Source organism: Fukomys damarensis, unplaced genomic scaffold (genome assembly GCF_012274545.1).
Source record: "Fukomys damarensis isolate Sample0158 unplaced genomic scaffold, DMR_v1.0_HiC HiC_scaffold_17, whole genome shotgun sequence".
Taxonomy (NCBI): Eukaryota; Metazoa; Chordata; class Mammalia; order Rodentia; family Bathyergidae; genus Fukomys; species Fukomys damarensis.
Genome location: NW_022900929.1, coordinates 54,006,065 through 54,021,731, shown reverse-complemented (window position 1 = coordinate 54,021,731; position 15,667 = coordinate 54,006,065). Strand labels below are relative to the sequence as shown.

General features: G+C 32.6%; 1 protein-coding gene across 5 annotated transcripts in view; it reads left to right on the top strand.

Annotated features, from left to right (window-relative positions):
• The window catches only part of Strn3 (striatin 3), a 71,221-nt gene that overhangs the window by 36,862 nt on the left and 18,692 nt on the right, over nt 1-15,667 (top strand). For 2 of the 5 annotated variants that reach the window (XM_010633554.3, XM_010633556.3), the window contains exons 8-9: nt 4,003-4,113; nt 12,991-13,131. The exons of 1 other annotated variant lie outside the window; for it this stretch is intronic. In XM_010633554.3, the coding sequence (XP_010631856.1) occupies nt 4,003-4,113; nt 12,991-13,131 (252 nt within the window). The remainder of the gene's footprint in view (nt 1-4,002; nt 4,114-12,990; nt 13,132-15,667) is intronic. 2 more of the 5 variants (XM_019208873.2, XM_010633555.3) reach the window with 2 other exon arrangements.

Here is a 15,667-nt window from a genome sequence, read left to right as displayed (position 1 = left end):
AGCCTTTTTTTTTTTTTTTTTGAGATAGGGTCTTGCTCTGTAGTTGAGACTGACGTGGAACTCACTATGTAGCCCACGCTGGTCTCGAATTAGCAGCGATTCTCCTGCCTCTGCTTTCCAAGTGCTGGGATTACAGGTGTGCACCACCACACCTGGCCTTAGTTCATTTTTTGAGGCAAGGTTTCCCTGGCCTGCCTCTCTTTCATGAGTGTGAGATTATAGACATACGCACACCACCATTCTTGGCTTTGAAAATGACTATATATTTTAGAAGTTTACTTTTGCTCAGCAGAAACAGTAAGAGATCTAAGGTGTTTTTTTATGTTTGTATCTGTGTGTTACCTATTCAGTGTTGGAAATACCTTTTTTCAATAATTTCAAAAGTATTGCTTATTTTTTCCTGACTATTCCAAATTTTATAAAATATTTAAATATTTTACACTTTTATAGTGTATTTTAGAAGATTTAGAACTCAGATAAATGTTAAGAATATTAAAAATCACTTGTAATGCTACTTTGAAGAGAGAACAATGATTAATATTTCTGTAAGTATATAAATACATATAATTTGTTAACAGAGGATTTAGAACAAGCATCTGTTTGGCTAAATCTTGGCACACATCCACACCTATTTCTTTTTAAGGTAAATTTGCTAGAATTTAAATCTCAGTTAAAGGGATAAAAATTTCAAAAATTTAAGTTGTATCAAATGACATTATTTCTTTAAAAATAAAGTATCCAGTTACATACAACTCATTGGTACTTCTCTCTAAAGACTTAACTATAAAGGTTTTAAGAGAAGACTTAGTGAATGACTTTATTTACTTTTTACTGTCAGTATTTGACTGACATAAATAGAAGTAACCAACACAGCCTCTTACTTCCAAACAAGACTAAAACTGTAAGGCGTCTTAAGTTCTTCATGATAAAGAAAAGGACTCTTACATATGAAACAGTTCAAGTAGTTTCTGTAAGACTAAAACCATGAGGATCTAGCAGTGTTTCTAAAAATTCGTCATTTCTACTCAAGAAGTTATTTGTACTCAGTTTTTCTGAAACAGAGGTAGATGTACAAACACTTTTTTAAAAAATTCAGTATATTTATAAATAAGAAAGTAGTAATTTTTAGATTCAAATTATTGGATAAAGAACACAGATTTTAAAGAAAGCAAGCCTTGTTTTAATGAAACATGTTTTGATAATGTTATTTTTTATTTTGTATAAAAAGCATTCTGCGTAGTTTTAATTTTGAGCCCTTTTTATTCTAGGAAACCACTGCTTTTTTTCGAAGTTTTTTGTCCACTTTTTCTCTGTTAATCTCTTTTTCTCGTAGGTGTCTGACTTAATGTTACTAATTTTTTGTTCTTAAAAAAATTAGTTGGTATCTCTAATTTTGTTATGTTTTCTCATGGAGACTAGGCTTTGTTTAAGGTTGTTTATTTTCTTCTGTCCTTTGAAACAATGATCTCTGGAAATTCATAGGACTACAAAATACAATCAATACCTGAATGTTTGTAATTAAGTACAATGGATAAAGTGTTGAGTATTTGCATGAAGTGAAGTTAGTTATATATTTGTTACAGTTAGTAGATGTGTATAATTCTTCTGCTTTGGTAATCAGAATTACTATAGGAATTTCATGTTTTGGGGGTTTTGAGTAGATAGGAGTCAACTTTTTTATGCATGTTTTCATTTTCTCTTAGACAAAAAATGTTCCCATAATTGATTTACCCTCATTTCTTGGTATCCCCCCACTAGATTTTTTTAAAACAGGTTAACATGTAGAAGATAATGCTGCCTCTTCCCCTTTGCTCTTGTCTATTTCTTATAAGCAATGTCAAATCAGCCGTTACCAGGCAAGTTTCAGGATATTGTTTGTGCACCTATGTATTCACCAACCTGTTCTCTGCACTGCCTAAGTTTACCTTTGTCTTCTAAAACTGAGGTTATCTTGCAAGTAATATTTTTTTCCTCAAGCTTCTCCTTTTTTTCATTCCCTTTGCTTTTTCACACCACTCTCTTGCTATGTTAGTGAGAGCTGTTCACAACTTTTTTTTTTCTTCAAAAGTCTTTAAAGAAACTGGCTACCTTGTGCTGGGGACTTAGCTCAGGGGTTCTGCCACCTGCTTTTCAAGTGCAAAGTCCCAAGTTTGATCCCCAGTACAAAAAAAACCCCTAAAATCTGGCTATCTTAAATTTTTCTGTCCTAATCTATATTAAGTTTATACCAGTTAACTGGTTTTTTGGTCTCTGAGATACAAAAGGTGTATCCTTGAAATGTGTCAGTTTGTCTTTGGTTGACAGTAAATTGTTAGCTTCATTAAAAAGAATACAGATTTCTTAGATCACATTTTTTTGGGCCTATTCAATAAATTGACAAGATTCCTGATGTAATATAGTTTTTAGGAAACCATAGTGTACATGAAAAGCTAATTTTCTGTTTGTCAGTATTGCAGTTTTATTACAAACACTATTGCATCTTACATGTAAATCTTACATGTGAATTTAGTCATTTAGTAAATTTACTAACCTAGCCACAAGTAATTCAGGTTAGCAAGTTAATTGAAAGTGTTGGCTTTAGCTTTTCCCACATACTGGCCATCTGTGATTATAGGTATAGTTATGGAAGAAAAAGTCACCATACCATAATTGAGTAGGAGACGTGCAAGGTACAGTAAATTCTTGCATTTCTGTGTAGTGTTCAGATACAAGAATTTATTGTTTGCTATATACTGCAGTCTATGAAGGAAAAAAGGCTTTTTTGGGGGTACCAGAGTTTGAACTTGGGACCTTGCACTTGCAAGGCAAGCAGAACCACTGAGATAATTCCCTGGCCCAAAAAAAGGCTTTGTAATGTCTACTTCAAATACTAAGTCAGAGAGGCCTCGTGAGCTCGTAAGAGTTAATAAGCCAGAACATACTGAGCTATTTTAACAAGTTTGTTTCCGTGAAAATTTTCACTGTTCAGTCTAATTGAATGACTTAGCCTTAGGTGTTTGGGTACACAGTTTTATTTAATTAAATTTAAGCTAAGGTTATAAAAACTCAGAGTTGTTACTTAGAACATTGTTAAACTTCCTATAACATAGCAGCTTTAATACTGAAGAAAACCCCACAATACTTAAAATAATTATGAAAGACATTTTTATATTTCCTCTTTTAAATGCTGTTTTTCTTCTATTTTTCTAAGAATACAATTTTTTCAAGCACAAGTATTTATTTAAATCAGTTATTATTCAGCTAAAATAGCTGAGATGTCATCTTTAGCAGATGTATAGAAATACGTTTTCACTTTTCTGTGCTTGTCACTGCTTATTTTACCCTGAAAAAATCAACTCTTAAAAATTCTTCAGTGGATTTTGAGTTTTGTTTTTGTTTTTTGCTAATCTTAGTTGTAGACCAATGGACGAAGGTAATGAGATGTTGAACTATTTGGGTGGTGGAACAGATGTGGGATTCTCTGAATGCTTTATATGAATTAAATGAGACATTGTATTTTGGAACTATATGTAAGTATAATATTGGTCTAGAATGCCTTTTCATTAGTATGGTTATCCTGTGCATGCAGAATCAGTGTGACAGACGGTGCATGAATATTTTCATCAATGAAATGGCACTGACCTTTCCAGCTTGCATGTAATTCATTCATTTGCTTTTATGATGCTGGCTGAATAATTTTTGTTAACATTTTTATAAAGATGCAGTAATCTATTTTTATGACATTAGATTTCTAATGTCAGTTCATTGAAAGTATAACTTTGAAATTGTGATACATAAAATATGAAGCACCATTTAACTGTCATTGTTATCAAATGTTCAGAAACTTCTAGCGTATGAGTTTGAGTCGTGAACACCAAAACTGAGACTGCACCTTTAGAGTACTTTGAGTATGTGCTATTTCAACATTTTTATTATGATTATTTGAAACTGTAACAGTTTACTGCCAATAGCTTGCATTGCCAACTGCTGATTTTTTTTCTTTCAATAATATGCTGCATGTAGATAAAGATGACCTCTCCCCAACTGCTGAGGTTTGGGATGTAGACCAGGGACTAATAAGTAAACTGAAGGAACAGTACAAGAAGGAACGAAAGGGGAAGAAAGGGGTGAAGAGTAAGTGCAGATTCTGACTATTACAATTTTTGTATGCCAATACTGAAAAAAATCACTTCTGTTTTTTCATGTAATTTTATTTTTTGTTTCATAAAGGGGGCAACTAACTTTAAACTTTGTCTGTTGTATAATTGAAACTTATTTGGATAACATTTAGAATGTATTATTCATCAAGTAGAAGACCTATGTGCATAAGGGGTGAAGGGAAGATTTTGAGATTTTTTAAAGCTTTTTAAAAAAAATACCAAATTGTAGGGAATACTGGCCTCGGAATTAAAAGTAATAGAAATTTATTCATATGGTAGAAAAGTATAGAGTTCTCTATTTTCTGATACATGAGTTATTAATTTGAAGCTATACACAGCTCATATGCAGGTTACATTTCTTAGTCTAGGAATCCTTAAACACGATGCGCAGGAAGGCTTCTTTGACAGGTTATATTTTCTGGTCATGATCCAGCCACAGTTAACAGCTGCAGAATTTTCTCCTGGGTAGTATTATCTTGATTACTCTAGTAGAGAAAGTCCTCAGGAGAGAGTGGTGCTATGCTATGCTATATTTTGATAAGCTTATTGTAAAAGTATATATGCAGCTATAGCTATTACTTTCAAAGAAGTAATTTATTTTTATTTTGTGATTCAAGCTTAAAAACACCCACATGCAAAATGTCTTCTCTGATGTTAAATGGACAGATTTGAGACTTACTTTGAGGAAACTTTATTTCAAACTGGCTGTTATCTATTAACTTTTTTTTACTCTTTCAAGGAGAAAATAATACATGACAAGAGCAAAAAACATTCTTTCATATTTCTGTGGTGTTAAATACATTATTTTACTAAGTGGCAGGTGTACTGGGAAAGAATGTGAATTTCCTTCAATAAAGCAAGACTCTCTGGAGGGCTGGGGATTTAGCTCAGTGGTTCCGCTGCCTGCCTTGCAAGCCCGGGGCCCCAGTTCAATCCCTAGTACCCCCTCCAAAAGCATTTTTTGGGTGATTTTACTTATTTGGAGGCTAAGAAGCAGAGTTTAGAGGGTTTTTAACCTGTTAACCAAGTTTCTTTGATAACTTTGTCCTATTATGTTACTGCATGTAAATAAAAGGATAAACTGTTTTATGAATTGCTGATTTTATTTAAAAGCATTTAATGCTAGGCTGGAATTGAATTCAGTTTTAACATGACTTACCCATAACGTGTGCATATTAAGTATGAAAGTATTATCACATGACTTTCAGTATGGTGAAAATAACATTTGCATTTTAGGATTTAGATTTTTTCCTCTTTAAGAAAATAGTTTTTAAAATATTGGATTACTTAGTATACATATGTTATATGACAATCTGCTGAAGGTTTTGTTAATATGCAGAAAGTTTCTTTAGAAAATATTAGATAATATTACTTCTAACTTAAAATAGAACTATCTGATTTATTTTTTTCTGATAGTCTATGATTAGATATATAGGTTTTTGAGGTTCAAAAATAAAGTATAAGTTGACTAATGGTCCTTTTTAGGTGTAGGTATTAAATTATTCTTAAAAACTTTTTTTTAAAGTTCCTCTTTGAGAAATACTAAAAACAGATGAATTGCAATTCAATTTTTTAAATCTTCATAAATTAAATTTATTTTTGTGTTTTCTTTTTTTGAGACAGGGTCTTGCTGTGTATGTAGTTCATGCTGGTCCTGAACTCACTATTAACCTAGGGTGTCTTTGAATTCACAGTGATCCTCCTGCCTAGGCGTGTGCCAACACTCCTGACTTTGTTTTTTTAATAAGATCATAGTATTTTTATAATTTGCCTATTTAACAGTTCATAGAAAATATCACTTTATGTCATAAGTATGCCTCTGTATGTTTTCAGCTTCTAAGTTTAATTGAGCTACCTTATTGTTCAACAGTATTGGAAAACCTAACATGTGAATTCAGTACAAAGGGAGTTGTGATTAAATCAGGATCTAGGGACACTGTCCTCTCCTGTCTCAATATTACCTAGATGTGTGTTGTATTATCGAACACACTTTCTTTTAATTTTGATTTTTATATCTTTTTTATTAAATTTTATAGGACAGGTAGATAGAAGACAGAGGAGGGGAACAGAAAGTAAAAAGGATCAAGATGCATATGTATATGTACCAATACCTGATGATGAATGTATTCATTATGTATTGAAAACATAATAAAAGTTTTAAAATAATACATTTATTCTTTAGACAAAATATATAAGTAGAAATATAAAGAAAAAAGGAAAAGTCACCTGCAGTCCTGAAATAAATTCACATTAACTACGTGTAATATTTGGCATATATAGATTGTATACAGATATATCTATATAGATAAATGTTCCTAAAAATCTTGGAAAAACTTTATATGTAAGTGGGGCATGGTGGCACATCCCTGTGATCCCAATACTAGGAGGCTGAGGGTTACAGGTTGATTACAGGTTGAGCTTAGCCTGGGCAATTTAGCAACTGAGATTTTGTCTCAAAAGAAAAAAAAAAGGATCAGGATGTAGCACATTGTGTAGGACTTGTGTTCAGTCTTCAGACCAGGATTAGAGGGTGGTTATGACTATACATAAACCTTTTTTATATTTCAACAAGAATATCACTATATTGTTAACTCATTCTTTTTAAATGTTTTATAGTCTTAAAATTTTGGTGATTGCATAATATTTCATTTTGTAGGTTCAACTCACCCTCTATATTTTGATAATATCGATTTTTTTGGGGGGGTACCAGGAATTGAACTCGGGTCCTTGTGCTTGTGAGGCAGGCACCAGAATCACTGAGCTAAATCAAATCCCCGGCCCAATATCAATGTTTTTAACATTTGTTACCTGTGTAAGTTATAGGGATGAGGTTTCTAGCAGAGTGCCCAAAGTTTGTCTTTTTTCCCGTTTGTTTTTTATTTTTTGGCAGGGAGGGAGAAAGGGTCTCACTGTATAGCCCAGATTGGCCTTGAACTTGTGATTCTCCTGCCTTAGCCTCCTGAGTCTTGGCATTACAGGCATGTGCTCTTGAATGCAGAGTTCATTATGAATGTTAACTCTGATTCCTTGGCGTGCAGAGTAAAGTTTTAGAAATTCTCTATTGCTCTTTTTTCTGCAGAGGTTGTGTTCTAACACTGCCAGTGAATGCTTGACGCCTCAGATAGATCCTACATATTGTATTTTTTTGTATACATATATTCCTGTGATAAAGTTTAATTTATAAGTTAGACACAGTAACAGAATGAAAAGAACTTACTTTTGTATATTTCAACATACAATTTTTTTGAAGTTAGAACTTTTACCTTTTTAGTTAAATAAGATAGTCTAGCTTCTCTGACATATCCAGATTGCTCCCATCTCGACTCTTGCTTTAGGGACACAATTACTAAATTAAGAGTTACTTGAACATAAGTACTGTGATACTGTGATATGTGATCTTATAACCAAGAAAGCTACTGAGCGCATACAGCATGGATATGCTGAACAGAGATCCTATCATGGGCAGGACAGAACTTAGATGGTATGAGATTTCATCACACTACAAATGGCATGAAATTTAAAATTTAAGAATTGTTTCATTTAATATTTTTGAGCTGTGATTGACCATGGGTGACTGGATGCTCATAAAACAAAACCCCATATAAGGGGGCATTACTATGAAAAAAAAATGTAGATTTGTTTTGTTTTGTTTTGCTCTAGGGATTGAACTCAGGACCTCGCACTTGAGGGGCAGGTGTGGTGCCACTGAGCTGAATCCCCAGGGCTATGAAAAACTTTTTTTTTTTTTGATACTGGGGATCAAACTTGGGTCCTTATGCTTTGTGCGGCTAGCGGAAGAACTACTGTGCTAAATCCCCAGCCCCAATGAAAAACTATTTTAATGAAGCAAATCACTAATGGTCTTGATTCAGGTAGATTATGATATTAACACTATGATACAATTTTACATGTAAAGATAGTTCATGAATTTTCTTGTTTTTATTATCTAGGCTCTGTTTGTTATAATTCTGGTATTTTCCTGGGTGCAGTTTTGTATAAATTAGGATAATTTATAAGCTATAGGCTTTTCTTTTTTCCTTTATTCTAGAATGTGAATAAATCGTACCTGTTGGATCATAGCACTTAAAGACAGTTTTTTTTTACCCCAAGCTTCTTAGAAGGAAAAGTACTACTTGCTAACTTTACCATATGGAATCAACAGATGTAATCTAATCTTTTTTCTTTTTTGAAAGGAAAGAGAAAAGTAGTAAGAATGTTGAATTTTTAACTTTCTGAAGATTTGCCCAAGATTTGACTCTTACATGTGAAGGCTCTTATCTGGTGCTAAGCTTACGTTTCTCCATGTTCTGGCTTGTTTACTCCAGTTTTGCCCTCTGAGACAAGAGAAAAAGGCTTGAAAGTGACAATCTTACAGTGAGTGTATATTTCAGAAAGTTTTTCTTGCTAAGTGAGGTATGTGCTTTATTTATCTAAAACTTCTAAAAGTCAGGAAACCAGAGAAACTTTGTGGTATAGTTATTTTGGTCTCAGGATTTATTCAAAGATAAAAACTTCCTTTTCCTTTTAGTTTTTTTATTTGGATATAATTTCTAACCTAGGAAAAAGTTGCAAGCGTAGTATAGAAAATTCCAAATACTTTTTACCCTGCTTCTTTAAGTGATCATATTCCCTCCCTCTTTTAGGGGAGGGTGTTAGGGCTTTGCGTGGTGTGCAAGTGCTCCAGCCCTTGTCATTTTCTTTTATAAGTATATACACATTTTACTTTGTTTGTTTTGAGAGAGAGTCTCACTATGTAGTTCTGGCTGGCCTGAACTCAGAGCAGTTCTGCCTCAGCCTCCTGAGTGTTAGGATTTTAGGCATGTGCTGCCATACCTGGCTCAATATTTTACTCTTTGAACAATTCAGAAAACTAAGTTATAGACATGTTGCCCCTTAAATACTTAGCATAATACAGGAGTGAAAGTCAAGAAAATAACATTGCTGTGATACTATTATCTAACTACAAACTCACTTTTAAAATAGTCTTTAAACTTTCTCTAATTTGAGAATGAAGGAGATTACTCAGGCTTTTGTTAAAATCTAAAAGTTTCTTTTGTGGCCTCTACTTTTTGCTTCATTTTCTCAGCAAAAACATGTAAATTGATAATGATTTAAAAAAAACACAGTGTGACATCTGAAGTGTGAAGCACCTGAAATCTGGAGCCTTTATTTAGAATATGAGGGAGCTGAAAACCTTTTAAAGATTTCCTTTGGTTGTTTGCTTCTGTTTTTGAATGTGTAAAAGTTTCAGTTGTGTACATTATAGGAATCAATTTTCCTTTGATAGGTTCCCTTATTCATATAGCTTATTATTACTTCTATGCTATATTGTAGCTACATAATTTAGTTTATGAAGAAGATAGTATTACTTCATTTTCTTTCTTTTAAAAGGCCTTTCCGCATTTAAAATATATACATATTATGAGAAAATGTATGTTTACAGTCTTAGTTCTTCGTGGATGAACTTGTCTTAGTTTTTCAAATTATTCTCACTTATCCCAACTGCTGTTTTTGCTTTGTATAGAATATGATTTTTGGTCTTCTTTCCTTTACTGGTGTTACAGGATTGGCATATATTTTCTGATTTGACTAGCAATATATGGGAAAAGGGAAGTCTTATTTAACATTTTCCCCATATTTTTTCTATATTACTTTCTGTGTAAATTAGAAGCTTCCCTGTATCATATTCTGATTTGATATTCTGAATATGTCATTTGCTATTCCAGATCCAAGACAACAGATCGTCACCAGGAAATAAAATATTTTAAAAATATAACTTCAGATAGTGGCAACCCTTCTGCCTCAGCCTCCCAAGTGCTGGGATTACAGGTTTGCACCACTATGTTGAGTCACCATGCTAGTTCTTTTTTGAAGTTTTTTTGTTAGAAGAATTAGAAAAAGCGTTTCTCAGCCTAGACTACATAGTGAATTCAAAGCCTGCCAGAACTACATAGTGAGATCCTATCTCAAAAAAGAAATTTTCTTTCTATAAAATTAAGCAGTAGCTGAGAGCTGGGTTTTATTTGTTACATTTTAATGACATTAGTCATTAAATAATTAGAATTAATATGTAATAATCTTTTATACACATACCATTATAATTTTCTTATTACTGCTAATCACATTTCAAATACTGAAATTGTCTTCTTGCATTTATTATATTTCCAATATTCAATAAGTTTAAAAAGAAAATGAAGGCCTTAAATTTGGCTTGGAAAGAAGGGCTGGGGATTTAGTTTAGTAGTCGTGCTGCAAGTGCTACATCCTGCGTTTTAATCCCGGTAACCACCCCCCCTTTGCCTTGGAGAGATGTTCTACACAGTAGGCCGAAGACTGATTTCTGGTTGTGAAGTCTTTTGACAGTTTGAGAATCTAGGGGTAGAACAGAGAAGTTGTCTTTTCCTAAACGTGGAACTGTGCCATACAGGACTGAATGTAGTATGCAAATAATAATTATATAGTTTGAGATCCTAAGTTTGAAAAATGACTTTCATATTGTCCCTACTTTCCTTCCCTTCTGTATCTTAAGTCCACGTATCCAAGAAGATTGCTACTTCACATTATTTAAAAATGCCAAACCTTCTGGCTTCATGAAAGTCTTTATTATTCTTTATATTATACATATAATTATTTATAAGATAATGTTTAATAAAGTCAAATTTTAAAATACACACAAGTATAATAAGTGAGCTGAGAAAGAACAACATACTCTACAGAGGAGATTGAATTGGTGTGGAGAAATGAACAGAATTTAGAGGTGCATGTTAAATGATGGTGTGTGTGAGAATTCTCACCTTTCTGGGGTAGTAAGGGAGGACAGACATAATAAATATGTTGAAAATAACCCTCAGTGAAGACTGATTCTGTGTGGAAAGCACTTTGACTAGAAATTTGAGGTGATTTAATTGTGTATCATTAAAATATAGGATAGAAAATTAAGATCAGATCATGTAGCACTTGCAAAATTAAATACAGGATTTAAGTTAACCATCCAAACAATATCAAACTGCCACTGTGGTTTCTGAGCAAAGAAGTGATTTATTTTTCCAGAATTATCATATTATAATTTAGTTGTATTCAAATTTGAGAGCAAGTAGAACTTAGAGATAGAAAATATATTAATCTATTGTAATTTGTAAAAGTAAAAGCCTTAGAATAAAGTTTATAGGAAAAGATTAATTGAAGAGTAAAGGATTCTTTAAAAACTTTTTCTATTCCTTATTTTATAAATTGTAGAGGAATTGCTAAGACTTGACTGCAGAATTTTAAGAACAGAAACTAAATCAATGGTGGTGATAAATACACAAGTGAGAAAGCTATTAAGGGGAGCTACTTATGGGAAAGAGTAATGTTTATTTTCTTTCCACTGAATTTAATTGGTGGTAGGACAGCTAGTTATTTTTTCATTTATTAGAGAATTTGTTCATTATCACTTCATTGGCAAAAGGAAAATCCTCAGGTACCTCTGAGTTTCTCCTTTATAATTGTTTTAGAAAATTTAGAGTATGTGATATGTTACATACATTAAAAGGTTGAGCCGCACAAGCAGATTTTAGAAGTTAGGAGCTACTGTAAAATAAGCTAATATGTAAGATTCCATCTATTTCCATAAAGACTTACTATCTTATTGCCTGTCATTGTGTAGGATACATAGATGAATGCTATTTCCTGCATAGTTACATACATTTAAAAGGACAGTGAATAATCATGTAGCAGTGTAATTAGTCAATGGATGGTGAAATTAGTGAATATAAAATAACACTATCTGAACTTGAATTTGCCTAGTTTTTTTTACTTTGTATTGAATAGAATGTTGTTTTTGTGGGCGGGGGGCAGTACTGATCCTTGAATCTTACTGTCAGTGCCAGTGCCTTTTCTAAAAATTTGAGACTAGACCTCACTTAAATCACTAAGCTGCCAGGAGCTTGAATTTTTGATCCTCAGTCTCCCAGAGTACTGAGATCATGGGTGTATGCCACCATGTCTGGCTTTTTCTGACATTCTTATAAACTAAGTTTTCTCTCAAAACGTGGTTGAAATAAATGATTCTTCCATTTCTGATGTCCAGAGCTTAAAGTAGAAAATATTCTGCAGTACTTCAGAAGCTTTTCAGTTTTGTATATTTTAGCTTTAGTTATCCCTGCAATGGCTGGCATTCCCTTAAATTTATGGCCTTTGATAGTGTTTAATTTTCATACATTATGAGAAACTAAGGGAGCTCATGGGTAAATCTACATTTAAAATTTTTTTAGCATTTTCAATTTTGGAAAAGTGAAAACATTTTTGAGGGAAATCAGGGTTGTTAATGACAAATTTGTGCTAATATGGCAAGAAAATAGCCATGGAAACAGGGAAAGTTATTGTTTGTTGCACCCTCCTAAAAGTCATTTGTATGTATTTCTTTAACTTTTTAAAATAATGAATTAAGTTGAAAGCTCATGTTTTTTTCTTTATATCAGTAAACATTAACCTTAAATACCAAAATTTTCTTTTGTTTTTATGGTATCTTTTTTTGTCTGTGACTTTACAAAACTTGGGTTCAATAGCAGAGGTTCTTCCCTCCCTCCTCCCCCCTAGACCCCCTGTCCTACTCCTCTCCTTTGCCCTTATATATGTTTAAAGTACACAGTGGAAATATGTATCACAGATATCCACAGAATAGTGAAATTTTAAACTTTTAAAATCTTTTAATGTGTTTTGGGGAAGTGTGTAGAAAATTAAATCTTTAATGATACTTCAATAACTGGGACTTATTAAAGTCTGTTTTGTTAGTACATTGGTTTACTAAAGGCTGCTAACAAGTCAAGCGGTAGCCATTAAATGAACCTCTACTGCTGACATTAATTTACAGGGGTCAACAGGACAAAACTCTGCGACATGATAGCTGATCTGGGAGATGATGAGCTGCCCCACATCCCTTCAGGAATCATTAATCAGTCTAGGTCAGCTTCTTCTAGAATGACTGATCATGAAGGTGCAAGAGCAGAGGAAGGTACAAAGTTTAGCTACCATGTTTATTTACATTGCAAAAGACATTAACTCCAAATCATATCTTAATTGCACATTTTATGCTGTTCACTTTATATGATCTTCAGAGAAGGTGTTGGGCAAGCTCTTGGTGTAACTGTCTTAGGGATTTTGAAAGTTTTGGCTTCTAGTTCTTCATATCTGTTTTTGTTTTCAATGTTAAATGGAGTCGTTTACATCATAGTTCAGGGTATTTTAAATCTAACTTCAGAATCTAAAAGGAGGAAAATTTGCAGATTTATGAAATTTTTACAGAAATAAACTTTTAACATATATGGAAAAAAATCATTGTGTTACATCGCTTACATTTAGCAACTATTGGGCCAGGGATTTAGCTCAGTGGTTCCACTGCCTGCCTTGCGAGAGCAAATTCCCAAGTTTGATCCTTAGTATCAAAAAAAAAAAAAAAAAAAAAATTTAGCTACTGTTACTAAGTACCACTTACTAAGAGACAACTGAGTACTAGGCACTTTGAAATTTACTATTTATATTAATTTGAAAAATACATATAACATTTTACTAGTTTAATCACTTTTGAATAAAGCAACATTATTCTTTAACTTGGTAGCAAGCACATACTCAAGTAATGAATTTTCTAACATTTGCCAAAACCAGAAGTGTAGGAAATGAAAGTACTACCTAAACATATTTTTCAAAATTAATTTTAGCTGAAGATACTTGAGTTATTTATAATCTCAGGCCTAGATAGAAAATTCTAACTAATGCATCTGAATCTTTAATCAGGGTATTTTAATATATGTGATATACAATTCATATCTAATAATTTGACATAGATTGAATTTTATTGATGTTTCTGTATTGGTTGTATAGGGGGTTGGATTGCTTTAGTCAAAAAAAATTCGGGCTCTGGGGCTGGGGATTTAGCTCATTGGTTCCTCTGCCTGCCTCGCAAGCGCAGGAAAGATGCACATACCAACTTTGTTATATTTCATTATTTTTCATTTTGTACGCTTAGCACTTTAGCTTCTTTAACTTTTTTTTAACCAAATAATGCATAGTACAATTTGCTAAAATTTGTGTAATTAAGGTACATTTTTAAAATGAATATTTTGCAGTTTACGGCAAAATCATAGCAGGAATATGGATCCCTTTATTTTAAAATATTTTCAAGTCCAAAATTTATGGAAAAAGCAAGACAAGGCTCACCATACCAATTTAGAGCTCTCTGTGTGTTTGTTTATGTGTATGTGTGTGTTTTAAAGAATAGATGTCCGTAACCTGTTTCCTATGGTGGGAGGAAGGAAATGGGGGAGCTTGATAAACATGAATTTACACCTTTGGAACTGTAAGTCTTACTATAATTCATTATTTAAGGAGATTTGAATTGACTTTGAACTTCAGTTGAATTCATAATCTATTTCTTTTGATTTCCATGTTACACCTCAATTTATAAAGAATAAATGTCTTTTGTGGGAGAGCCACTTGTATATTATAACCTTTCAGACTATTATTATTAAAGATTTAGCATTAACCATACTGCCACAGATTCATCCAAAATCCTTTATTAATTTTGTTCTTTAGGTTTGGTAAAATTGGAAGAGAAAGGGAGAATTTGATACATGAGCTACAGATTTTCTTGGCCATAGGTATCCATCAAAAGGAGGACTTACGGGGCCGGGGATTTAGCTCAGCAGTTCGGTGGCCTGCCTTGCAAGCGCAAGGACCCGAGTTCAATCCCCGATACCAAAAAAACAAAACAAAACAAGAAAACAAAAGGAGGACTTGTTACAGTATATATAAAGAAGCTTTGTTAAAAGATCCCATTTTATGCATCCCAAAATTAGCATAAAAATTAATAATAAATAGTATGCTTAAATTGCTTGCTTTAGTATTTACTAATAATTTTTCTGTCATTAAATTAAAAACTTTTAATAATTTTCTTTGATTGCTAATGACATTTTAATGCCCATATGACCATATGCTTTAGGTAATCATAGTAACATTAAGAAAATGAATTATTAGGATAAAATTTGGCAGTGAAATAAGCAAATTGAGTATTTACTCTGATTACCATATGCCAGGGTGATGGGTGATATGGAAAACAATATTTTAAACGACTTTTTGCACATAGATGTATGTAAATAAGTGTTAAATGCAGTAGCTTGCTCTATATAAGTGTGTGTGTGTGTGTGTGTGTGTGTGTGTGTGTGTGTAAAGGGATACAAATATAGTCGTGATTAGTTAGAAAAGAGTATAAAACTAATTTTTTGTTAAATACAGTTAATCTAAAATTCCAATTAAAATAGTTAATACTGCCTTGGCACTTTCCTTTACATACCCCTAAATTGGTCCATTAATAATCCTGCAAAAAGAGAATATGGAACAAAGCAAGATAGTTTTATGTTAAATTTTATTAGCCTTTTAAGATTTGTGTTAATTTTTTTGTAATTGTTAGTGGGAGGGGTTGTGACACTTTAACTTGTTTTAGAAACGAATTAGAAGCTTTGAAAAATCCTTTATACCGGCAGAAAATGCTTTTG